Source organism: Lissotriton vulgaris, chromosome 2_2 (assembly GCF_964263255.1).
Source record: "Lissotriton vulgaris chromosome 2_2, aLisVul1.2, whole genome shotgun sequence".
NCBI lineage: Eukaryota > Metazoa > Chordata > Amphibia > Caudata > Salamandridae > Lissotriton > Lissotriton vulgaris.
The window spans coordinates 297,928,425-297,956,014 of NC_141688.1; the positions used below are offsets into that span (position 1 = coordinate 297,928,425).

A 27,590-nucleotide genomic window follows, 5' to 3' on the forward strand; every position below is an offset into this window, starting at 1 on the left:
GGTAGTAGTTCTTAAAATTCACCGCCTTATCCGATAGTGATATGACACCAAGGTCCTCCGTATTGCTGTATAAGTCGTGGCTTCCTCCCTCTCATTACAGAGACTGCCCCACCATCAAAGAGTGTCCCATTGCTGTAGAAGGCCTTTGAGACCTGTCTCACTGACTGAGAGCATCCCGACAACAAGTGCCATACCATTGCCATAGGAGGCCTTTGCAACTTCCATCCACTGACACAGAGTGTCATCTACATTCCTTCTCCATGTTTGAGAGCAGCCTGACACCAAGGACCATACCACTGCTGTAGGAGGCCTTGAACCGACTGGCCGTGATGGAGCCGTCCGTCACAAACTCCACCAACATCTCATTTCCGGAAGAGGTGAATGGCTGGAGCTCTCCGGTCCCACATGCTTTGGTGAGTAAGACTGGGGCTGCCTTGTTGTTGCCATCGTAAATTGTGAGGTAGTCAGAGGCGCAGTTTGGAGATGATTGGAGATCAAAGGCATCAAACTGCAGAAGAATCTGAGAAGAAAGAGCAGTGAATTTGGCATGCAACCCCCAGAGTGTCTAGAACTTTCTATCCATAATTTCTTATAGAAATATCTTATTTTCACTTTTTGAAAGTTATCCACAGATTAGACTCAGTCGTAGATTTTGCATTGACTCTTGGACAATACTGACACCACTTCACCTCGACTCTTAAATTCAGTGACTGCTTCTGTTTACGGCCTCCCTCAGCACCTTCCTTCCAATTCAGTTGTGTGTTCAGAGACATGACACCCTTATGTTGTCCCTGCACCTCCTATCTTCTCTTGTGGTGTCTCTACCTGAAACCAAACCTCTGCCGAAGCTCAGGTATTTCTTGTGAAAATGCACACAGTAGGGGGCCTCTTTATGAAAATTGTGGCATTGGGCAGCGCAACAAGGCATATTGCTGCACAGCCCAACATCACCGGGAGAGGGCAGCAATGCTTCATATTTACCCACTATGGCCCATTCCTGTCCTCTTTCCCTGGGCTTGCGCCATTTTGTAAGCCTAGTGCCAACACAGGAAACCTTGCACCATGGTACAAGGGTGCCTGTGTTGTAGGCAGGATTATTTATTTGCAGGCAGGGGTGCCTTCCCGCACAAAAACAATCATGAGAGTTTTTTTTCTCTTTTAATGTGTGCTATGGAATACAGCACACATATAACGAGGAGAAAATGAGGAGGAATAAAGATATTTCGCCTCATTATGCCTTCCCTGGGAAGAGGTTCAATGTTGGCGCATTCCCAGGTTTAAAAGTCCTTGTAAATCTGGGAATTCGTAAAAATCAAAGGAAGTTGAGTGGGAACACCCACCGCAACACCCATGGGATACCCATCCAGGGCAGAGTAAGGCATCACAGTGTAAAGCAGGAAGGCAATCAACGAAATAACCTTAAGTATTGCCCGGCGATGTCGCCTCTTATCCCACAGAGTATAAATCAATGAAGAGGCAGGAGCTGGAGACTGGAAGGCAGGAAACAAAGGTTTATTCTCTCCGGAGGAGAACACATCAGATCAGACCAACAGGGAATCTTCTGTAGGTGCTCTAACCACATCTCTGAGGCCTGGCCTCTGTAATGGCTGGATTTTCTGAGTAGGTGGGATCAGCCCCCAGGGGCCCCTCCAACCCAGCCAGAACGTACTCACCTTCCGTCCCCAGGACCACCTATCCAGGCACCTGGTACCTACCTGAGGATGGGGAACTCGCAATATACAAGCTCATATTATCAAAAACACCACTAAATCTATAGGGATACTAAGAATACTCACTGATTACTAGGGATATCCATACCCTACACCACACTTATTCACATCAGTTGGCCTCGCGGTCACCCCGACCCAGACCGTTCTACCCTAGGGCAGATCTGACACACAATCTGGTGCGTCTACACACGGGCCTGCAGAACCCAATGCTCCCTTTTCCAATTGTTCGCGATCCTGCGAAACTACGCGTCAGTGTCCTTCCTGACGTTCTCACTTATTCAAGCCACAATCTGGTGGATTTACACGTCGGTATCCTCCCCGACGCTCTCATTAACGCCGCATATCAACGACGACCACATTCCTATGAACCATTATTGGGATGATATTTCGGCAATCTACTTGGGACAAACCTAAAATAATAACTTTGAATATGGGTCCAGATTGTATAGTGTACTTCTTGCTCTTGGCATCAAAGGTCCACTCACTTCCTCTTTATTCGATTACCATTTACCTGATCGGGATTTCTCATCCGTTCACCTAAATAGCGTTCGACTAGGAATGTCGTTTACCAAGATTGAACATAAGCACCAGGTACACGATAATTCTATATGAATTAGGATATTTATTAACAATAGACATAAATCACATTACTATGCAGCATTACATTTGCAAAGGGAATAAAAGATAAAGATTAGAGTGCACATACTACAGGAATTGGTCGGACATCACCTGGTTACTGGGAAATCGGGACTCGGCAGTCATCTAGGCTCCTGTCTCGTCTCTGGGTCCTGGCTCGCCTTGCAGTCACTCTCAGCCGTCACAAGTACACGTCTGCACCGCTAGGCTCAACCTCGTCTGCTCTCCCTCAGGACCTCGGAACCTTGCTGTTTATTAACTACCGTCTCTCTCTCTCTGTGTTAGTGCGCTCCGCGCCACTTCTCGTTCAGTCTATCTCAGAGAGTTTCGGTCTTAAATCTTTCTCCGACTTCAAAGATGGCGACTTGTCCACCATGAAAATGAATAATGGCAGAGATGCTAACGGCTAGATGCCGCCTACAAACTAACTGACAAAAAGACTAACACCTTCGCTAATATCAAAGCCCGTTCCTTCATGGAAATTCACGGCCAGTAACCTGCCGCCCACCAAATTCTTGTACCTCCCCGTACCAAGGACACTTTCCCAGCCGGCCGGCCTGAAGTTGTGTCTTCGGAGTGGAGAAAAATACATTCCTTCGATAAGGGTCAGCCTGAACCGGTTCTCTCCAAGCGAACAACAGCTTAAAACTAAAACATTACTCTTGACCTAGAAAGCCTTCTCGAGCTACCGGGCAGAAAGCAAAATGGAGTCTGTCTCGTTTAAGGCCTACGGAGCCCATAATATGCATAGCTCCATAAAAAACAGATCGGCATGTTAGCAAATGAGTGAATCATGACTAATACTTATATATCTAACCCCTCACTTAAATTCATAAGCCTTACTCTAAGGGAAGTAACACGCAAATGCCTTTATATATATATATGACAGGGTCCCTGTCTATCGGCCTAATCCCTATGCTATGGGGGTGATAGGCTGGAGTCACTCTCCATCATTCTCCTTCTCCAGAGAGCTAGCAAAAAGACAGCCATAACATTACACCCCTTGACTCCAGTCTATTATCCACAAACTAAATGGAACTAACGTCAGTAGACGAATAATATGAAACAAAACTAACTGATCTACGAGCCTTAGTAAGTCTAAAAAATTGTAGTAGGGAAGGGATACACTGAATAAAGCAACAAATTGCTATAACGATACAAACAGCAACAATAACCCCTCCCAAAATTTGTCGTAAAAAATGCATGTCAGGGAGCCAGTTAAAAAGCCAGTCAAAGAAACCCTGATCTATATGTTCTCTAATTTCTGCAGTCAAGTCGTGGAGTTTATTAATATGGGATTGGATATCTTTAGAATGATCAGATAAATTAAAACAGCATAGACCTTCAAATTCAGAGCACTCGTGCCCATGTTTCAACAACAAATAATCGATTGCAGCACGGTTTTGCAAAATAGCTCTACGTTCACCTTGGGAATCTAATAATAAATCAGATAAAACAGCAGACGTTTGGTTGATTGACTTCACCATCCAGCAGGCCATTTTGCCGATTGTTTTGGCATTATAAACGGCCAATGCCGGAACACCAATAATAGAAAAAGCTAAACCAAGATATTCAGATCTAGAAAAAAGATGAACAGAGGAATCACAATCTTCATGTAATGACATAGAGTCTCGAACAATACGAGAATGGGAAGGAGGACGTGAAGAAAACATTAGCAAACTTAATCTAGTGATGGCACATGGGCCACCAGAAATATTTGCAGGAATATAGGGCCAAGATGAATTCCCGCAGGAAAAGAGCCATCCAGCTGGTAATAACATTGAACGATAATGGCTAGTGGCTACAACTAAACTCTTACAGGTCATATTGTTTTTCACTGAAAGACATGAATTAGGAAGTCTCTTTGAACATAGCAAACGTTGATGAAATGAAAAAGTAGTAGCGGCTTGGAGTTTCAACCGCAGACACTCAGAAATGGCCTTAGGATTACAGGTCATCATAAAACAAAGATCACCAGGGGTAATATTAAAAGTAGTAATTCTGGAATTAATAGGGACATCCAGGTCTGGAAGAAGAGTACATGAGGGACAAAATTCATGGGCCGCGAAATCGCCCAAAATAACATTAGGTCGGGCATTGGATACGTTAAACACATAGTGCAAAGTTTCAGTAGATGCAGGGACAGCAACCAAACAGGTCGCTAAAATGTCAGTGACGGACTTCATGGGGGTAAGACAAAAATGCGGAGAGTTCGTCACTCGCTTCGCGAGTGTGATCCAAAAATTTGAAGATTTCTGCCACGCAGACCGCGCGGCTCTCATTATCCCATCACTCGGCGTCGGTGGATCCCCTCCTCTCCCGGCGTAGCAAGCCAAAAGGAGTCCAACGCCGACACATCCTGCAGCAGCAGTCCAAAGAATGATCTGAAAGAATACAAACACAGGCCTTAATCATTCTCGTAAGTAACATTTATCAGCTGGGACAGCTTCCCAGCCATCTTTCCCTGGCTTCATCACCAAAACGGTGTTGTCATGACCGGTCGCAATAATATCAGCCTGTTCAGGAGGATTTTTAGGCGATTGCACCCATATTTTAGCTCCAGGAAGATCAGACGATCCGAAGCCTTTTTGTCCTCGCACAGTTAGCAACGTTGGGGCAGAGCCATTTTTGATCTCACCACTGAAGACAGGCATAATCAGTAACTGAGCAACACGGTCAGACTTTTTGATCAGTAAATCAGTCTCACTGCTATTAAGCAAGAGAACCTTAATCTCTCCCTGATAATCACTGTCAATCACTCCTCCGAGTACTTGTACACCTTTCAGGGCCAGGCCAGATCTAGGGGCAATTAATCCAAAACTACCGGCAGGTATAGAGACACCAATGCCAGTTTCAACAATGATTCAATCTTTTCCTGGGAAGTGTGCATCATTTAATGCATGCAGGTCGAGGCCTGCGGAGCCTGGGGTTGCTCTACATGGAGCCAAAGCACCGGGGGTAATTTCCCAATATGTGACAGTGGTCGCAACAGAATTAGGTTTTGCATCAACATGTGGAGGAAACAAACGCATCAAAGGAGATTCAGCATGTAACAAAGGACGATTATTTAAAATCAATAAGGCTTGAAGTAGGACATCTCTCCACTGGCTGTAACGGTCATCAGTCAACTTGCGCAACTGTTCTTTCAACAAGCCATTCATTCTCTCAATCAATCCTGAAGCTTGTGGATAGTATGGAATATGAAACACCCAGTCTATATTATTCTCTATACAGAATTCCTGCACCAATCTTCCACGAAAGTGGGATGCATTGTCTGATTGAATTTGGAATGGGACACCATAATACAAAATAATTAGCTCCAGGGTATTAATTGTATTCACTTGGGTAGCATTCTTGCAAGGGAAAGCGACCAAAAGGCCACTATAAGTATCAACCACTGTACAAATGTATTGACAGTTTCTGCTCATAGGGAGCGGACCAATATAATCAATCTGCCAAATTTGGGCGGGCAATTTACCTCGATGTAAGTGGCCTCGAACAATTTGAGGCACCTTTTTCTGTCTAGAATGCTGGCAAATGGGACAATGTAGAATGGCATCTTTAATTAAAGAAAAGGGAATATGAATTCCTCTATCAGCAGCCCACCTGTTAGTGGCTTTCTCTCCAAAATGTCCTGCTTTCTGATGGGCCCATTTCGCCAATCCCGCCAAATCAGAATCTTGCATGTCAACCACTGCCTCAGAAATTTTAGACTGTTCATCTGCAATGTTATGGAAAAATTTGTCAAGGGAGTCGATCGGAGTATGAGCATCCACGTGAAAGATTGTTACAGTACTCTGCGGAAGCAATTCCCAAATATCTTGCCACAACTCTTTACCCCACAACTCCTTAGAATGCAATTCCCAATTATGCGAATGCCATGTCGGCAGCCACACCGCTAGTCCATTTGCAGTGGACCAAGAATCAGTGAAAATGTGACATGTACCTGGTAATTCCTGTTTCAAAACTTGGTAAACCGCATAAAGTTCAGCATATTGACTACTCTTACCGTCTCCAGTTGTACTTAACAATTTCTGTGTAATCGGGTTATAGGAGACAGCTTTCCAATGTCTTTTGTCACCAATGAACTTCGCAGAACCATCCGTAAACCACACATGTTTTCTATCCTCCGCGGACAGATCATCAAATGATTTACCCCACTTCACGGGAGACTCCTGCACCACGGGAACCGAACACTCACTTTCAGCCTCATTGGAGGGCGCCTGCGCCACTCGCTCATGTAAAACCGCCACACCTTTCGGACCCACACGTGCCCTGTCCTCAATGTACCATTTCCATTTAATCACACTAGCCTCCTGAGCATGTCCAATTCGATGGGACTTCGGTGAACTCAGAACCCACTGCATAATGGGAATTTCAGGCCTCAAAATCACAACATGGCCTAAAGTCAATTGCTCGGTATCCACCAGAGCCCAGTAACAAGCAAGCAGCTGTTTTTCAAAAGGTAAGTAACGCTCACCAGCCTCTGGTAACTTTTTGGTCCAAAAACCTAATGGCACTTTTTGTCTGCCCTGCTTTTGCCACAAACTCCAATTGGCATACAGACCTTCCACGGACACATTCAAATCCACATCACCGTCACTCACAGGCCACAAATCCAAAGCATACTGAATAGCTTCTTTAGCCAAATTAAAAGCAGTCTGTTGAGGTTCGCCCCATGCAAATGCATTCTTTTTACGAGTGACTCGATACAAAGGAGCCAAGATCTGACTCAAATGGGGAATATGCTGACGCCAAAATCCAAACAGTCCGATAAAGGATTGCGCCTCTTTCCTATTTCTGGGAACCGCAAAATCAAGTATTTTTCGTTTAACCTGTGGAATCACCTCTCTGTGACCCTCATGCCAATTAATTCCTAGAAATTTTACAGCTTGGGATGGAGTTTGTAATTTGTCAGGATTAATTTCCCAACCTTTTGCTCGCAAGCAGTCAATGATCTGATCTAAATGAGACTGTACCTGGTCTTGCGTTTCACCTTGAATCAAAATGTCGTCAATATAATGACAAATCTGAACTTGTGGAATCGTGGGTACTTCAGATAAATGTTCCGCCACCAGCCGGTGACAGATCGTAGGACTGTGTACATAGCCTTGAGGAAGACTCCGGAACGTCATTTGACGTCCATTCCATGTAAAACTGAATTGTTCCTGGCATTCGGGGGCAATCGGAATTGAAAAGAATGCATTAGCAATATCAATAGAAGCATACCACGTACCAGGATGCTTTTGAATTCTCTCAATCAGTGTAACAATGTCAGGCACTGCAACAGTCAATTTAGGTGTATGTTTGTTTAATTCTCGATAATCAACAGTCATGCGCCAAGAGTTGTCACTTTTGCGCACGGGCCAAACAGGATTATTCCAAGCAGATGTGACCGGAGTAATGACTCCCGCGTCAACCAAATCCTGAATTGTAGCTGTAATTTCTTCATGACCACCTGGGATGCGATATTGTTTCTGAGAAATCACTTTCGTCGCTAAAGGGATCTTAATAGGTGGCATGCGTAAACGGCCAACCCGTACGGGTTTGGTCGAAATGTACTGTCTAGTACCAAATTGATAGTAACCATCATCCAAATGCAAAGTCATACCTTTCAAAATGTCAATTCCAATAATGTATTCCAAAAGTGGCACAACCAACACAGAGTATTCTCTACGAGGAATCCTACCAATTTTAATTTCAAGTGCAGTTTGAACTGCGGGCGTTTCTTTACCACCCAGACCGGTAATTGTGAAAGACTGTCCATGAAATGTTCTTGACTTACCATGAATTAAAGTGGCCTCCGCCCCAGTATCAACTAACGCTCGGGCCCTTTGGATATTACGATGTTTCCAAAAAATCTCAATATCTACATAGGGTCTGTAATCTCTGTGGGCCCACCTGCGTACCGGAGCTTGACCTATTTCCTAGTCATTGTTCCTGCTTTCCGTCAACCAAGACAGATCAGGGTAAATGTTCTCAGTTTTCTTGGGTATCAGAATTTCTTGTTCATATCCGTCTCCAGTACGAAACGGATTAGTATCAGAATCAAAAAGTTGTGAGTTACGGTCAGAGAGTCTGTTACGATCCTCCCTCTTTCGTACGTCAGGGGAATAACTTCTTGCATCTCTACGTCTGCTAGAGCCACGATCATCTCCTCCCCTCTCACGAACATCCTCTCTCCCCCTCCCCTCATTACGACGGGGGGAACCACCACGTTCATGGCGCCGATCATCACGGCGATCAGAATTCACACGTCGCCTCTCATCACCACTGTCATCCGAACCACGATCATACTCATTCTTTCGCACACGACGGGCACCTTCCTTTCGATCCAAACCACGCTTACGAAACATATCCCATAGGATATTATTAGGTTCGCCATCAATCTCTTCCCTTTTGACACCATCAGAAATGAGAGCAAGAAACATGTCACGTCTAGAGAACTTATAGTCCCCACCAGTACGACCCTCAGGTCGGGATTGTCTTTCAGGTTTAAACCATTCACCCAGCTCACCAAGCTGACGAACAGACTCGAGCACAGCAGACAAAGGATTGCCAGTTTGGTTAATCAATAATGTCATCATGACCTGCTTGTAAGCAACAGGAGAAGTACGTATAATGCGATTACGCACAGAAGATGTTAAAAGACCATCCAATAATCTGTCAGCAGTACTAAGGAAAATACACGTTTTCATAACTTCTTCCTTTAAACGTTGTGACGCATCGCGCAGAGTATACCACGGCTTTTCATCAGAGGGCCAATCAGATTCAGTTGGATATTTATGATTACAGCCATCAGACGCAAGCTGGAGCAAAGAAGTCTGGGCATTACCATTATAATTCCGAAAATGGTCCTGAATAGTAGAATCAGAACTCAAAGAGCAAAATCGTAAACAATCAACAGCATCGAGCATAATACCGGAAGCGCCAAGCTCATAAAGACGCACCATCCAGGTAAGCAAGGTCTCACCAGGCCGTTGTTTAAATCGTTGCAGGATGTCACTAATCTCCTGTTGAGTAAAATCTTCAATACAGTCAAGAGCAATACCACCCGGATTACCAGGGGCTTGTTGTAATTTCCGTCGAAAGATCGGGTGAGCAGAAACTGCGGGAAGAGCTTCCGAGGAAGCCCGCATCTTAGATTTAACAGAACAATCAGGGCAAGCTACGTCATCCGCACGGGAAGAACGAGCACGGTCACAATCGGAAGTTGAATCAATGCACGAAGCAGATTTACAATCACGTCCGGAGCGAGAAGACTCGCGCTTGTCACCCTCCTCTGCCGAGGAGTCAGAAGTATGAGAATCCCAGATATTACCGTCCCACTCATCGGGGTTCCAATCCATTCCAGCTTTCGCTACAACCATACGCACTTTGCGTGTAGATACACGACCACGACGATGTTTATACTTATATCGTGCAATACGGACCGCAGCTCTTTCAGCAATGGTTTGATATGTCTCAAGTTTGTCGGCAAGCAATTTATTTTGACAACGCAACAGAGTATGTGCATTTTGTAATTCAATACACTGTCCTTCCATATCTTTAAACTGCTTCTGTAGCTGAACAAACTTCTCATGCAACATTCTGTACGCATTAAGAACAATCCACCCTCTGCGTCCTAAAATAGGAAGCTCATCACCCTTCACTACTGGCGCTTTCTGCAAGCACGACACCACATCGGCAGGCTCCGCCTGCTCCAAGCATGAAGACCAATTTTCACTCAAACCAGTAGAATCAGCCCACTCACGTGCCAAGGCCTCGTAAGGGGTACATTCCCAGCCGGGAATCTGAATCGGTAATTTGAAAACCGACGATGATTTTTTCGCAAACATAATGACACACAAAAAATATATATACACAATTATAAACAAAATTTTATACGTACAAGCAGAGCGCAAACCAACAAGATTAAAACAACACAATGCACACAGGCTTCGTAAACAGTTCGTGACGCCAGATGTAATGGCTGGATTTTCTGAGTAGGTGGGATCAGCCCCCAGGGGCCCCTCCAACCCAGCCAGAACGTACTCACCTTCCGTCCCCAGGACCACCTATCCAGGCACCTGGTACCTACCTGAGGATGGGGAACTCGCAATATACAAGCTCATATTATCAAAAACACCACTAAATCTATAGGGATACTAAGAATACTCACTGATTACTAGGGATATCCATACCCTACACCACACTTATTCACATCAGTTGGCCTCGCGGTCACCCCGACCCAGACCGTTCTACCCTAGGGCAGATCTGACACACAATCTGGTGCGTCTACACACGGGCCTGCAGAACCCAATGCTCCCTTTTCCAATTGTTCGCGATCCTGCGAAACTACGCGTCAGTGTCCTTCCTGACGTTCTCACTTATTCAAGCCACAATCTGGTGGATTTACACGTCGGTATCCTCCCCGACGCTCTCATTAACGCCGCATATCAACGACGACCACATTCCTATGAACCATTATTGGGATGATATTTCGGCAATCTACTTGGGACAAACCTAAAATAATAACTTTGAATATGGGTCCAGATTGTATAGTGTACTTCTTGCTCTTGGCATCAAAGGTCCACTCACTTCCTCTTTATTCGATTACCATTTACCTGATCGGGATTTCTCATCCGTTCACCTAAATAGCGTTCAACTAGGAATGTCGTTTACCAAGATTGAACATAAGCACCAGGTACACGATAATTCTATATGAATTAGGATATTTATTAACAATAGACATAAATCACATTACTATGCAGCATTACATTTGCAAAGGGAATAAAAGATAAAGATTAGAGTGCACATACTACAGGAATTGGTCGGACATCACCTGGTTACTGGGAAATCGGGACTCGGCAGTCATCTAGGCTCCTGTCTCGTCTCTGGGTCCTGGCTCGCCTTGCAGTCACTCTCAGCCGTCACAAGTACACGTCTGCACCGCTAGGCTCAACCTCGTCTGCTCTCCCTCAGGACCTCGGAACCTTGCTGTTTATTAACTACCGTCTCTCTCTCTCTGTGTTAGTGCGCTCCGCGCCACTTCTCGTTCAGTCTATCTCAGAGAGTTTCGGTCTTAAATCTTTCTCCGACTTCAAAGATGGCGACTTGTCCACCATGAAAATGAATAATGGCAGAGATGCTAACGGCTAGATGCCGCCTACGAACTAACTGACAAAAAGACTAACACCTTCGCTAATATCAAAGCCCGTTCCTTCATGGAAATTCACGGCCAGTAACCTGCCGCCCACCAAATTCTTGTACCTCCCCGTACCAAGGACACTTTCCCAGCCGGCCGGCCTGAAGTTGTGTCTTCGGAGTGGAGAAAAATACATTCCTTCGATAAGGGTCAGCCTGAACCGGTTCTCTCCAAGCGAACAACAGCTTAAAACTAAAACATTACTCTTGACCTAGAAAGCCTTCTCGAGCTACCGGGCAGAAAGCAAAATGGAGTCTGTCTCGTTTAAGGCCTACGGAGCCCATAATATGCATAGCTCCATAAAAAACAGATCGGCATGTTAGCAAATGAGTGAATCATGACTAATACTTATATATCTAACCCCTCACTTAAATTCATAAGCCTTACTCTAAGGGAAGTAACACGCAAATGCCTTTATATATATATATGACAGGGTCCCTGTCTATCGGCCTAATCCCTATGCTATGGGGGTGATAGGCTGGAGTCACTCTCCATCATTCTCCTTCTCCAGAGAGCTAGCAAAAAGACAGCCATAACAGCCTCTTATACACAGGTTTATTGCTTTAATACACGTGACACATTCTTGTTAAGACTTTGATGTACGGAAAGACATCCTTGGAATCCCCACTTCAAGCTCGTTCCCACACATATCTACAGAAAGTGATGGCTATTCCACAGCAGGATACTCTGTCGATTCCTGGAACGGGTGTATCTGGTCGGATCGCACGGGGTGGGAGGCCTTTGATTAGTCGGAGATCCTTTGAATCGGGGCAACTGTTTATAGGAAGGGGGCCAATAAATGGCAGCTGCAGGGCCAGGTGGTGGCTTGGGAGCGGGGCAGGGCAGAGGAAGGGGGTTCATCAAAGGCCGGGGAGGTGTTGGCCGGGGGGGGGGTCGCTTCCAAGGTCGGGTCGCGCTGGGGAGGGGTGTAAGGTCAATGCACGAGAGAGCGGGGGTGGTCAGAGAGTGCGGGGGGTGTTTGCAGCGCCAGGGAGACGCGCTGGTGATCGGCGAGGGACAGAGGGGCCATGGCGCTTTCAAAATGGCTGCTGCTTACTAGAGCGTACGGGCCTGAGTGGGGACAAGGTGGCGCCGATTATGTTGACATCGCAAACCAGATTTTAACAGTCCTCCCTTTTCAACATATCTAGCCAGCTTGTCTAGCCGACACCCACCTTCGTTAAATTCGTAACCTCGACATCGTAAATGATTTCAGGCGTTCTCTCTTTACAGTACAGAGTCTTAGGACAGACAGAAATAATCTGACAGAATTGTACATAATTACATGTAGTTGATGTGATAGGCGAGGAGGTAGCGCATACAAAATTACATCAGCTGCGTCATATGTCAGACCCGGAGATAGGAGGAGGGAAGCTCGCTTGAACACAAACATGATATCATAAAAACGTTCAAGGGATATTACGTACATTACTTAAGGCCTAGACTTCGTGTGGATCAAACTAGACAGCATATTCACGTGCACGGCTGATGTTATACAATTGTCATTATACAAAGTTAATGTTTCTTAACCATCAGTGTACAGTTGGAAGTGACCGATGTAATATCTTGAAAACTCGATTGGAAGATAGTCAATACGAAAGTGGTTGGGAGAGGAATTCAACTCGATATGAGTTACAGTCAGAGGGGGGGGGATAATGTCCAAAAGGGAGTTCTTCTTTCCAGTGTCCTATTACAGCGAGTCACCACTGGTAGGCTCTCATTGTTCTTCTTCTTTCGTTGGCACTGTTGAGCACCGGCGGTGGAGCTAAGGTCTAGCTCGAATCCAGGTTTTCACGTTGCAGGGTGTGACCATTCTTTGCTTTCGGATCACACCCTGTTTTATCCTGTTCTCTAACTAATCTTATCATAGGTACCTTTAGACAGGGTACCCGCATTTCGTTCCTCTTTCGTCAAGTCAAGTTCAAAATCCCATATGAAAAGGGGGGGGGGGAATAGGGGCGTGCTTTGGGAGGCCGAGGGAAGAGGGGGTGGAGTGGGATCGGATCAAAGGCGGACCAAGGAGAGCAGAACCTTTTAGCAATGAGCCCATCAATTGGGCTCGACGGGCTGGGACTTCAGGCATGAGCTGATCAATGAGCAGCGGGCGTCTGGATAGCCCTTCTTTCTATCACTTTCCATGCTGAGAATGGTGCCTCGTCCCGCGTCTCTTTGCTCCGTGGCTCCCCCTTGGTCGAGGCCATAGATGTTCCATGATCCGCAGCCAGGCTGTGCGTCACGTCCGACCCCTCTCCTCCGATGACCGCATGTTATCTTTGAATAAGTACAAAAACAAATCTTAGAGAACTGGTAGGGAAGATGTTTACACACTTCATTCTCTCTCCCAACCCCAAGTAGTCGGGGAAACGTTTATCGGTCACTCTATGGTGGATGCCTATCAACTCTTACATCGGTGTATGCTACTAACTCATAAATCATTGCTGTGGTGCAGGTTTGCAAGTGTTCCTGCAAATTACCATCATCAGGTCTGTTAGATGTCGATTCCTGTACCTTACAAACGTGGCAAGAAGTCTGACATCTATCAACTACCTGGTCTATCAAATTCGAACCAGCTTCTCCGGTAGAGACTCGTATTTCTAACACAATTCCTGTCGATCCATATTTTTTCTCCAGGGTCTGCTAAGTTTATGAAAAAGTGCGAGGTGCTACTGTCATGGGCTTACAAGTATCTGTTTCGGGGAGGAACACATGCTAAACATTTTTCTTGCTGGAGACAATGGCTAACCTTTATCAGGTTTAGGCGATGCATCTTTAAAAAAAAGGTCCTCAGCTTTATTTCTTAAAATATCCAGGGGCGCGTAGTACAGAACTGGGACTATTCTGGAGGAATGGGGGTGTTTAGACGCTCTACTTTTGTGCAGTGGGCGGGGTGATCTCGACGATGGAGGTGGGGTCGTTGGAGCCCTAAAACAACAAAAACCACTGACATATAGTTCCCGTTATAATGGCCAGATTGGGGGACATCAGTCGTCTTACCTGTCCTTTCTTTCTCAGCCAATTAAGTTCCATCATTTTACAGAAAGGAGAGGTAGTAGTGTGACAAAATACGGTTGTTTTGCTTCTGTTAATTTGTTCGAACACTGTCGTGTTTAGGCCAATTATACATATACTGGGGAGGTACAGTGTCGTCATTTATTCAAAAGAGGACAAGCGAGCCTTCAGCGAGGAAGAAAGAGAGAGAGAGAGAGAGAGAGAGTGAGAGAGAGAGAGAGAGAGAGAGGGAGAGAGAGAGAGAGAGACGTGCGCACCAAGTAGGCTATTTGGTACACGTACGACATAAAAAGAGAGAGAGAGAGAGAGAGAGAGAGAGAGAGAGACAAACGTGTATGATAATAGGCTACTTGGTGCACACACAACATAGAGCAACACGGGTCAGGTTTACGTATAAAAACACAAGCTGAGGGAAAACATAAATTCAACGTTCACACAAATACCGGATAGGGTGTGACAGTACATACATCAAGCGCAGAAATCTAAGACGAAGACACAGAGCTATTTTGGGTAAGGGGACCTTTCTTTTCCTTTCCTTTTTCTATGCGTGCTGCATATTTTTCAGTATTTTCCGTAATTCATTGGGGGGGTCGGACTTTTTACTCCCTTCCCTTTCTGGGCAATTTGTTGGAGGCCTCATTTAAAAAAAATACTTACTCTTCTTTTTCCAGTAGAACATTAGTCCAGTCGTGCTTATACTCACGGTGGAGCCTTCCAACCTCTGGGTAGGCGGTGATCCAAACTGAGGCAGAGGAGGGGTATCGGTCGTACGTTCAATTGTACAACTCTTATTTTCTATGTGGATGGAAGAAGAAGTGGTGAATCTAACACACACCAACATTCCTTACTTCTGGGCTGAGGGGGGAGTCGTTTCTTCAAACGAGGAGTTACCATATTCGGGCTTATTTTCCCATTCCCTTGATCGATAAACCAGCATTTCAGTCATACAAAGACGTTTTCTCTAATGACCCAGGCATATGTAATACATACATATTCATACCGTACAATCAGGGCACGTACGCACAGTCATACCATACAATTTTTCACGTTCCCAGTGATGGTCTGCACTCCACGCAATATCTCACAGCGCTTGTCTATGTCTTTCCCTACACGGAGCACGGGGCGGTCCATGTCCACTCCATTCTTCAGTCGTAACTCCGATGTAACCTACAGAGAAGAAAAGAAGGGGTGGGGCAGCATTCAAAGCACATCAGCGCGCATAAACACGAAAAAGTTCTACTTACCACGTACCAGACTAGCTGCAGGAACGTATGGTACAACCGATCTTGACTATCCCTTTCGCATTATTTTCTGTGTACCATATCCTTCCCTTTTTTATTATTAAAAAAATGCTTCATTTTATTTGTCCCTAAATTCGAGTTCCCTCTTCGTGTATTCGTTTCCCAATTAGTCATATATCATGGGACAAAATACCATACCTTACATTCGGCAGATACCTTAAGCTACAGTCAACCATTTTCTAACAATTCTGGAAAAAGACAGGAGTGACGGATACAAATTTCAATCAATCTAAAATTCAGGCAAAGGGTCTGCATTATCTGTCTTCTATTGTTTGGGAATAACGGCCATTATTCAAAAACCTTACCAACCTAGACGATTGTTATGACGCTGATTCCATACTTCCTTCGAAAACTCTTTATTGTAAAAATGTCAGTATACAAATACGGGCCTACAACCATACAGGCCGGCCACGGTGCAAGAGGCATCGAGTATCATGAGCAAAACTACTTTAACGCGACAATAAAAAATAATCAATAATAAAAAGACCAGCATCAATAAGGTTGTTCGCATGCCCAGTCAGTATCCCCCCCCCGTCATGTGCAAAAAGACCGTACACATATCCCTTAACATCAGTGCCAAGTAACCGGAACGTCATAAGGAGTTGTGAGTCCCGCCTACCTCGGCGCCATTTTGGGGCGAGGTCGGGCGGGTTCAGGGTACAGTCCAAATGTCTCCAATGACTAGTGGTTGGACCAGAACCCCTTTCAGCAGTTTCAAAAATTTCATTAACGCCAACAGAAAAAACAGACAGCATGAACCGTGACTCAAAGGTGGGGAAAGCAAAGTCTTCCCTACCGGGTCACGCTGGGGTTCCGCCGGAACTGATCGAGTTGGTAGTCTACAGTGTCTCCTGGTAATTCAAACAGAAGCTGGCGTCAGCATGAGGGCACCACCATCTCGCAGCAACGCCGTGGTCCTTCAGGAGAGCGGGACAACAGGCGTGTCCTTCTGCCGAGGCCCTGAATCAGCCTTTCTCACACCACCAAATGGGGACAAGGTTGCTGCCGCCCGGGGAAAAGACAAGTCAATGTGGAATGATCAAGCAATAGTGGCGGTTGCCCCCACCGGAAGTCCGCGGGAGTTGAGGGCCAATGACTCCCGTAGAATCTGCAAAGCTGATAGGACGTCTTCCAGGGTGGGGCCCATGCCCGATCAGGCAAGCTTCCGAGTTCCAAGGTATCCCAGGGCCATCTTAGTAGACCAGGCCCAAATCCGAAGAGCCGGCCGCCATTTTGAGAGTCCTGTGGCAGCAGCAGTTCTCCACCACAGCCATCGGAGTGGGTCCCCCGACCAACCAACTGGGGGGCCCACTTGAGTGGGACGTAAACGGCAACCTTGGTGCAGCCGTCCGGCAGGTGAGACCCTAATGGCTGTCCTGCTACAGCTGGTTGGCGAGTGAAACGCTAAGGGTGACCCCACTGCAGCTGGTCGGAGAGTAAAACGCTAAGGGGCGCCCTCTCAGCTGGTCGGCGAGTGAAATGCTAAGGGGCACCCTACTGCAACTGAGGAGCCTCCACCTGGGGAGGCGGGGGAGGCCCGTTTGCGTTGCCTCCCCCCAGGGCACCCCACGCCGTCTTTCGGCGCAGCATTGTAGGATGGCCGGACCGAGCAACCAAGGGGGAGCCGTCATCCAAGGCATCCCCCGCACATCTTGCTGGCCACCACCTCAGGGTAATCCGGGAACGGGCCTCAGCGCGTTGTGCTGCCTCCAGCCTATTCGCACAACGGTCTTCCACCACTGATGCCACCTCGTGGGCTGATGGGTTTTGTAGGCTTTTTATAGCCCAAAGCCGACTAAAAGTAGCCCAAAGCAGCCCAATGTTGCTACTCCGAGGAAGGAGGGACAGGGACAGTGTCAAGCGGACAGTGAATGCTTTGGGATGGATGTTGCAGCAGGCTGCCATGTATATAGTTGTTTAAAAATGTGTTTTAACGTGATTACTTTGTTGGAGTGTTGTATATATTTATAAGTTATTAAAGCGTTTTAATCATACTACTTTGTTGGAGTGTTATATATTTGTACTCTGGCAACGAGCACAAAGATGTTACTGCATAACCAGAAAAAGTCATAGTCCAATTGTGCGTGATCTAGCCCAATCTGGTGACGCCGATAGTGGGTATCCGCAGACTTTCATTTGTATAGGGTTTGTCGTTTATTGGACGGGTGGGTGGTAGGGCAGACATGCTTAGGCAGCGAGGGCGGAGGAGCCCAGCTACCTCGTGGCCATCTCGACCGCGAGCTTGGCTCCTCCCACTAGTTTCATACTTTTCGCGGAGGGCTGTTTCCTAGTGTTTATTGTTTTAGCAGGGTCAAAAGGATCCTATCAGTGGCCTACTGATTTTGTTCCATTCCTTTCGTTCTGCCATAATTTGCTAGGAAGGTACAGCGGCTAATCCGTATTTTATATATATGTCCTCTTTATTAGGGGTGCCCTCCGGTGGGGCCGGACGAGCTACCTCTAATAAATGGTCCGGGTAGAACCAATTACCAATCAGTGGGGAGAAGATAGGCATGACAGATTACAAAGGGGACAAAGGTCCACACTACTTATCCTTCACTACCTGCAAAGACTAGACAGAATATTGCTATTCTACGTTGTTTGCAAACAGTGAATGCTTCAAGAGAACTAGATCCAAACAAACAATCAGTGGGGAGAAGATAGGCACGACAGATTACAAAGGGGGACAAAGGTCCGCATTACCTATCCTTCACTATCTGCAAAGGGAGAGAGACTATTTCTATCCCTCACCGTTTGCAGACAGGGAATGCCTCAAAAAGGAGCTACTCTGACAATCAAAGAAAAGGGAGCTACCCTGACAATCAATCAATCAAACAAACAGTGGGGAGAAAAGATAGGCACGACAGATTACAAAGGGGGACAAAAGTCCGCGTTACCCACCCTTCACTGTCCACAAAGGAAGATAGAGTGTTTGTACTCTTCCCCGTTTGTAAGCAGCGAATGTCTCAGAAAACCATCATCGTTTCGCAATTTGTCGCTTTTACACGATCTTACCCGGACCGCATGGGCTGTTTCTCGTCTTCCGCGTCCAGCGCCTGATTGTCATCCAATCTCCGATATTGCCGCGGCACTCCTGATGGTTCCCAGTCAGGACCGTAGATCACTCGAGAGAGGTCGGTTCGGAACCAGTGAAGTTCGGATGATCGGCTGTCGGACGAGGGTCTATCGGACAGGAGCTCTCCCGATCGCTGCAGTCGTTCACTCTGTCGTCAGGACCTCTCCCACTGGATCCACATGTCGCTGATGGGCCCCACGCTTGGGACGCCAATTGTAAAGCAGGAAGGCAATCAACAAACAAAATAACCTTAAGTATTGCCCGGCGATGTCGCCTCTTATCCCACAGAGTATAAATCAATGAAGAGGCAGGCGATGGAGACTGGAAGGCAGGAAACAAAGGTTTATTCTCTCCGGAGGAGAACACATCAGATCAGACCAACAGGGAATCTTCTCGAGGTGCTCTAACCACATCTCTGAGGCCTGGCCTCTTATACACAGGTTTATTGCTTTATTGCACGTGACACATTCTTGTTAAGACTTTGATGTACGGAAAGACATCCTTGGAATCCCCACTTCAAGCTCGTTCCCACACATATCTACAGAAAGTGATGGCTATTCCACAGCAGGATACTCTGTCGATTCCTGGAACGGGTGTATCTGATCGGATCGCAAGGGGTGGGAGGCCTTTGATTAGTCGGAGATCCTTTGGATCGGGGCAACTGTTTACAGGAATGGTGCCAATAAATGGCAGCTGCAGGGCCAGGTGGCGGCTTGGGAGCGGGGCAGGGCAGAGGAAGGGGGTTCATCAAAGGCCGGGGAGGTGTTGGCCGGGGGGGGGTCGCTCCGAGGTCGGGTCGCGCTGGGGAGGGGTGTAAGGTCAATGCACGAGAGAGCGGGGGTGGTCAGAGAGTGCGGGGGGGGTGTTCGCAGCGCCAGGGAGACGCGCTGGTGATCGGCGAGGGGCAGAGGGGCCATGGCGCTTTCAAAATGGCTGCTGCTTACTAGAGCGTACGGGCCTGAGTGGGGACAAGGTGGCGCCGATTATGTTGACATCGCAAACCAGATTTTAACAACAGCGTTACTCCAGATTTATGACGCCGCTCAGAGCCACACAAAGTGGCTGAGCGTGGCTTCATGAATCTGTTGTAGAGGATTGCGTGTGCATTTGCCATGTTGCGCAGTGCAAGCATGACACAAACTTCTCATAAATATGCCACTGGGTTCTTGATTGCCTGTGCTGAGCTGTGGTCTTCCACCGAGTCTATGTACTTAAAGGAGTTACCGGGAAGTTAGGCTTGTGTAAGCTTGGAGACACATGGTAAAGTTGGCTCCTCATTAGTGTAGGCCCTAGACCTCTGGGGCACTGCCTCTGGATTATCAATAACCTGTGTCCTACCTTTGAATGAGTAATGCCCAACAGCAGACTAATGAAATCAAGAAGGCTGCCGCCCTTCAGAGTAAATCTCATAAAAGGATTTCCACAATGGAAACATAATTTCTTGCTTTGTGCAAGGGTTCAATGTTGGACTATTAAGCAGAGAAATTTCACGTACGAATAGATGGTAACCTGAATATTAACTATTGCATCATGTATGTATAGCTAACTATACATTTACTACTCTCTGCATCACCCTACCTTGACGTCATATATCTATATATTGTCAATATAACTTGGAAATTAACCATAGACGTCTAAACTTAGCTATACATATTTTGACCATAACCATATTCTGGTAGTGATATTTTGGCTATGATTTATTTGTAGTACAGTTATTTAAACTCAATATTCTTGTCCCATACACTCAGGGGGTAATACCTAAAGCTGTGCACCCCATTATTCTGACCTGCTACACTGTTCATTAATAGTTTCAACCTTACATGTCCATATCATTTGGGGGACTCCTCTGAGATTCTCTTTCTTCTTTTTTCACTGCCCCCATGTGGCATTTCTTTGTAGCCAAATTTGAACTTCCTTAAAGTTTAACTTAGTTGCCCCTTAAAGACCCTTTTTAAAACTTTATTCCATCTACTCTGCGATGGCAACACTACTGTAGGTTTCCATAATGTTGTCTGAATTGGTTGTTCTCCGAAGCGCTGTGGTTGTAGTGCTAATGTGTTTGGAGAGAACATTCCAAGGACCGATTCTTCTCCTCCCAGCTGATGGACCACTGTAACCAGAGTGACCTACCACACCAGCTGCCTCTGCTACCTATCAATCAGGCAGGTCAAAACCCAGTACACTACTCTAAGCCCCACCCCAGACACCTAGGACTCTTGCAGTAGGAATGCGGGACTGACTTTATTACCTTATCACTATCAGAAGGAACCCGGATCAGATAGACACAGTTGACGTAGTTAGGGTATGAGGAAGGGTAATTGGGTGATGTCAGGGTGCCGGTTGGGTCATAAAGATAAGCACTGCACAAATCTGAAACCAAATATGCAAATGAAATGTTCTGAACTGCACAATGACCCTGACAGGTAGAGCTTTACGTTAGGTTCACTGGTATTTAAGCAGGCCTCTTACATCTCCTTCAAGAATACGCCCCTTGACCTAAACAATGATCTCTGTGGCTGGTGCATGTCTTCGCAATGTATTTATTTATTTATTTATTTGCGGGTTTGTATCGCTCTAGATTCGACTCCCAGAGGAGTATCTCTGCTCAATGAAATGAAATCATGCAAAAGAATATAAGTAGGTACCAAAAATACACAGGGCACGCTGAGATTCAACACAAACTACACTTCTGCAGATAAAACAGCAGCAGGGGGAGGATAGGGTTTCAGAGTCGTAGATAAAAAAGAAACTCTGCAATAGCAAATTATTTTGCACCAAGAACAAAAGAAAATGTATTACTCCGCTTTCTATGAACTGGTCTGTAGTGAATTATGCATTTAGATCAAAGGACCATTCATGGTGAATATAGTTATAAAGGCACTTGAACCCTAATGTGAACTCTATGGGGCATATTCTCAAGGAGTTATAGCCGAGTTAACAGCACTATATCGCAGCCAAAGTCACAATAAATGTATCACCCCATTCACAAGCTGGTTCAAAGAGCCCATAGCACCAGTTTACCTGCTATAGCAGCAGCAAAAAACATTCCCACATATGACCCCTGCAACTATCGCTAATGAGATGCAGAGTAGGTGCTCCTGTTCAAAAAGCAGTGACGACACTACTCCGCAGCATTCTCAACGACCAGCCAGATTGGGGATACTGCGCTAGCAGCAAGAAATTAACACATGCTGCTACGGCAACCAACACCAGAAAAGGGAGCCCCACCCCAAGCCACACCTGAGACCAATAGATGCCATGGAGCTTCTGATCATGCAGCTCGGAGCCCTAACAGGCCCGCCACCAGGCCCCAGACCCCCCCGCACCACACCCCGGACCACCACAGAGGCAGTGCAGACACAGACCGCGGACCTTCAAAAATGCACCAGGGTCACAGACTCATTACCAGAGAATGTCATTGCCCACTAAAGGCTCAAAAGGACAATCATCCTCCATATCCTGAACATCATTGCCCACAGGCTGACGGTACCAACACAGCGGACAACCAACATCCCACCTTAAACAAAGCTGCTGGCTGTGCTGCATCTGTTGGCCTCTGGTACCTTCCAACCAATAAACGCTAGAGTCGGAGGAGTCTATCATCAGCTTGGTACCCCAGTACCTGTACTTCCCCCACACTACGCAAGAACAGCTGGAGACCTAGCAATGCTTCTTCGCCCTAGCTGGATTCCCGCACGTGTTCGGGGCAATAGACTGCACACATGTCCTACTTGTGCCCCCTGCCAACACTGAACATAAATACTGCAACAGAAAGCACACGCATTCCATCAATGTGCAGGCAATAGTGGACCACCGGGGACTCTTCACCAATGTCGTCGCCAACTACGCAGGCAGTGTGCATGATTCCTTCATCTTCCGACGGTCCATCATCAACTGGCGCTTCCAGGATGGCACCTACGGAAATGCTCTGCTTGTTGGTAAGTACCAAATGAACACACCACACACCTCAATTTCACAATCATGCAACTCACAGCTCTGGGAATGCACACCTTACAAACTCACATACAACATGCCAACAACATGCCCACCTACCAGACACGACAGCATAACTTACTGTGGTAACCTGGGCTAGCCATGTACACAAACCATCAACGGCATGGCACCTCAGCCACACAATAGCACATTGTCGGGAGAGGTGGGAACCAGGCATGTGCGAAGAAGGCAAGTGACCCATGAATACGCATGGATACAATGCCAAGTGTGACGTTCATGTGCTGGCCAGACTGCAGTGTGCAGACGACACACCTATCCATGTTGACACACATCGCTGGTGTATGGAGTGTAGTGGACAGTGGACCCAACCATGTCACCCCAGCCAGTTGGGAATATCAATGAAATGTAGCTTGTTACGTCCCCCCTGCAAGCGGGAGCGGAGTGGGCTGGCTCTACGTATGCCAGGCCAGCGTAAGGGTGTGAATAAAAAGCACTTAGCTCTGGGCGTGGTTCTCTTCCATCTCTGCCAGGGTGGCACCTCTTGCCCCGTCACGAGGCTGATGCCGTGAGCGGAGTTGCCTGCGATCCTTTGGGCCTGATGCTCCCCAGGCCTCTGGTTCCCAAACCAGTCTTGCCCGCCTCTGCGCACCCAGGCCTCAGTGCCCATCTGCCAACACAGGCTTGTGTCGAAGAGGGCCTACCATGTGCCGGTTCAGTTTCCAAGCCCCAGGGTGGCGATATTGGAAGCCTCTTTCGACCATCACAGCCTCCACGACACAGGCCTGTTGAACTCTATTCTTGTTGACGTACTCCATCGGCATACACAGCGGACAAGTAGGACACACATTTGGAACTGAGTCTTGATTACACCATGGCAGAGTACATGATTTAAGGCTGGGGTTATGTCACTCTACTCCCTTTAATGTGGTGGCATCAAGGCGGTGCATAGGACTCGCACAAAAATTGTCTGTGGACACTTGCTGTCTGCGACCTTTGGACTACACTGCTGTCCTGCAGGCCTCACACCAATCCAATTCAGGCTGTCACAGGCAGGACACGGCATCGTCTCTGGCTGAAAACACCCACTCAGCTCTGGTGGCACTACATATGTCACTCACAAATCTAATACAAATGCCATTCCAACGTTGTGTGTTAGAGATCCAAAAGGAGATGGCTGGACAGCGGTTAACCTGCGCAGACTGCAGCCTCCGTCCGACACTGCGCCCAACTAGGTCGCATTTTTAGAACTGTGTCTTGAATGCTTCATGGCAGTGTACATGTCACAGTACACAAGGAGAGGAGTAAGAGGAAGACGTGCTTCGATGGGAGGAGAAAAGGCTCACCTTTACGGTGGTGAAGGGACACTACCAACAACTGCCCTGGTGCCACTGACTCTGTGCAGCGCATACCTACCACATATGGTTGTGGGCCCCTAATGACCGCTGACTCCGGCACACACTGCTTTGGAGTAGGTCACACATTTTGAACCGAGTCATGCCCTGTACAGGCCTCATCGCAGACTGCATCCCCTTCCAGCTCTGGTGCCCCTGAGTGTGTGCCCTGAAATTTATGGTCGATCTCTGTTTGTACGTCGGTGGCGTCTGGGCCCATGGTTTGGAGGTTGTCTTACTCTACATGTAGCTGATACTGACAAGGTGAAAAAGTGGAGTTTGTAGCATTCAACTCAGCAATTTGCCTGTTCCTGCCTGCTTCTGCCCTCTGCATCATGCCCTGGAGGGACACCTCCCACTATCCCCTTGGACATTGACGAGTACACGCTCAGCTCGCGTGGCCCTACCTCAATGCATCGCAAGTCACCGGCCTGTGGCGGTGTGGCTGTGGCGGCCGCTGTGCATCCGTGTCCGCAAACTCTGAGCAGCTCAAGTCAGGCACCCATGATGTCTGTACCTTGTACTGCTGATTGTCTGCTCACTGTTGTGTTTTTTGCCAGCACCAACCAACCCCTAAGTGGTGGCTTACACTACCCAACACCCATCCAGCATAGGCGTCACTGGAGATGTGACCCTGGCAATGAAAGGGGCCAGGTGCACATGCCCATAGCCAGTCCCACAAACTCACTCAGTGTGTCTGTGTGGTCATTATGTATGCATGTGGGGCCGGGTCCAGTCCACATTACATTGAGCTGTGTACAGTATGCGCAACCATGGCAGGCAGTGGTGCAGACCTGGGACATGTAACTGTGTCGTATCTTCATGTGAGCATAAGTGGGTTGGACAGACGTACTACAGTACTGCATAGGGGTGTGGCTCCTCCACATGTGGATCTGGGTGTGGTTCAGTGTGGGCCTTACCAAGGAGGTGGCTGATGCGTGTGTCTCTGTTGTAGTATCTGTGCCACCCATCAAACAATCGACAATATTGCTATATGGCATGTCCCCGGTGTGTGTGTTTGGCTGAAGGAGTACTTGGGGAGGGCATGCCCGCTCGGGGTCAGTGATCACACATGCTAACTGTTGTGTGTTTTGCTATTAGCGCAGCATGAGCCAAAGATGTACCCTCAAAAGCATGTCGAATTCAGCCAGGCAGGTGCTCTACATTTGTGTCAGCCCTGTCCTTGCAATGGGCCCACACACACGTGGAGGCCACATTCTGTGCAGCATCATCACTGTGTAGTACTCAGGCTTGTAGACATGCGAAGACAGGGATGTCTATAGTGTGCTTTAGGGGTGCATGTGATGTAATTGTGCTGCACACACTAGTGAATGTGCTTGGGGGAGGTGCAGCAGTGAGCCTACGTAGTACACAGTGATACAGATCATTTGCAACACACAGTACATGTCATATACAGGAATCACTAAGTCACACATATCACAGACCAATGAACCAGTGAGCCTGCCAGCACATCATGCAGTACATAGTCGTGACTCATGTCTCTCTGCACTGTCACAGGTTACCAAGGATAGCAATGTGCGCTTGGATGATGACAGCCCTCGGAGCCCCAAACACACGTGCCAGAGGCAGTACAATGTGGTCCACAAACGCAGCAGGGGCATAGTGGAGAGCACATTTGGCGTGTTGAAGTCACATTTCAGGTGTGTGGACGTCACAGGTGGTAAGCTCCAGTACAGCCCAGACCTTGTGTGCAAGATGAACGTTGCATGTTGTGTAAGCAGCAAAGCCTCATGGATACCAGTGCCAGATGCACCGGACGATGATGATGAAGATGAGGCAGGTTATGTTATGTTATGTTATGTTATCCTGATTTATTGAGCGCACAGCTGCCCCAGCAAAGGGGCGTCCTGGCGCTAGTGCAGAACAAAACCGGACAGGAGGTGGGAAACACAACACGACGGCAACAAGAACTAAGGGGCTAAGGGGAAAAGAAAAGTTTTAACCGCCTTCCTAAAAGCCAGGAGCTCATCGATGGCACGGATGTGGACGGGCAAGGAATTCCACAGTTTGGCGGCAAGGACTCGGAAGGAGCGGCCGCCAATCCTGGATCTCTTGAAACGGGGAACAGTGGCAAGGTGGAGAACAGAAGACCGCAGAGAACGAGCTGGAACATAAGGAGAAATGAGTTGCTGCAAAATCTGAGGAGAGGAAAGCTTAAGGATTTTGAATGTCAAAATCAAAGATTTAAACTTTATTCTCTGTGCCACCGGGAGCCAATGGAGATTAAAAATGGTTCTCCTAGCTGAACAAAATTTAGGCAAACCAACCAGAGCCCTGGCGGCAGCGTTCTGGACGCGTTGGAGACGGGAGAGCTCAGCCTGATTGACTCCAAGAAAAAGAGAGCTGGCATAGTCTAATTTAGACAGAATCAAAGCTTGCACAATAAGTTCACGTGTAGGAGCGTCAAAGTATTTGAAGGTGGACCGAAGCTGACGCAAGATTCCAAAGCAAGATGCCGCGGTCTTTTTAGTGTGAGTGGAAAAGCTCAGTTGGGAGTCAAACCATACCCCGAGGTTTTTGACTTCAGTGACAGGGGTAGGGGTAGGACCGAGCTCGCGTGGCCACCAGCTGTCACCCCACAGATGAATTTGTTTCCCCACAATGAGCACCTCGGTTTTTTTAGCATTCAATTGTAGGAAATTATCATTCATCCAGTGGGCCACAGATATGAGTCCCTCACGGAACTTGGCTGCCTCGAGATCGGAAGCCCCACTAATCGCAACCGCAAGCTGCGTGTCGTCTGCGTAGGACACGATGGAGAGGTTCCCACGCATGGCGACATCAGCCAGCGGCTGGACATAAAGATTAAAAAGAGTGGGGCTTAAGGCCGATCCCTGGGGGACGCCCTGGGCAATCGCATGAGGTTTGGATTCAAAGGGGGGAGTGATGACCCTGAAGGAGCGATCAGATAGAAAAGATCTGAACCATTCAAGGGCCAGCTTATCCACCCCTGCCTCAACCAGACGTTGGAGTAGAATGTCATGGGAGACAGTGTCGAAGGCGGCACTTAGATCGAGGAGCACAAGTGCCGCCGTGTGACCTGAATCCTCTAACATGTGAAGATGTTCAGCCATATACAGGAGCGCCGTCTCGGTGCTATGGCCGGGCCTGAACCCATTCTGCGAGGGATCTAAAATATTCGCAGAATGGAGATGTTTTGCTAGAATAGTATTAACATGGGCCTCAGTCAGCTTAGCAGCCCACGGGAGGAGAGAGATGGGGCGATAGTGTTCAGCTTTTTTAGGGTCCAAAGCAGGTTTTTTCAGGATAGGAATTACCTGCGCC

The 27,590-nt window shown here is 47.3% G+C and overlaps 1 protein-coding gene across 1 annotated transcript in view; it reads right to left on the reverse strand.

Moving 5' to 3' along the window:
* Window positions 1-241: 241 nt before the first annotated feature.
* The window catches only part of LOC147729337 (embryonic protein UVS.2-like), a 38,550-nt gene continuing 11,201 nt past the window's right edge, over window positions 242-27,590 (reverse strand). The window contains exons 4-5 of the mRNA XM_086959828.1: window positions 21,188-21,309; window positions 242-508 (exon numbers count right to left, since the gene is read on the reverse strand). Of these exons, the coding sequence (XP_086815954.1) occupies window positions 242-508; window positions 21,188-21,309 (389 nt within the window). The remainder of the gene's footprint in view (window positions 509-21,187; window positions 21,310-27,590) is intronic.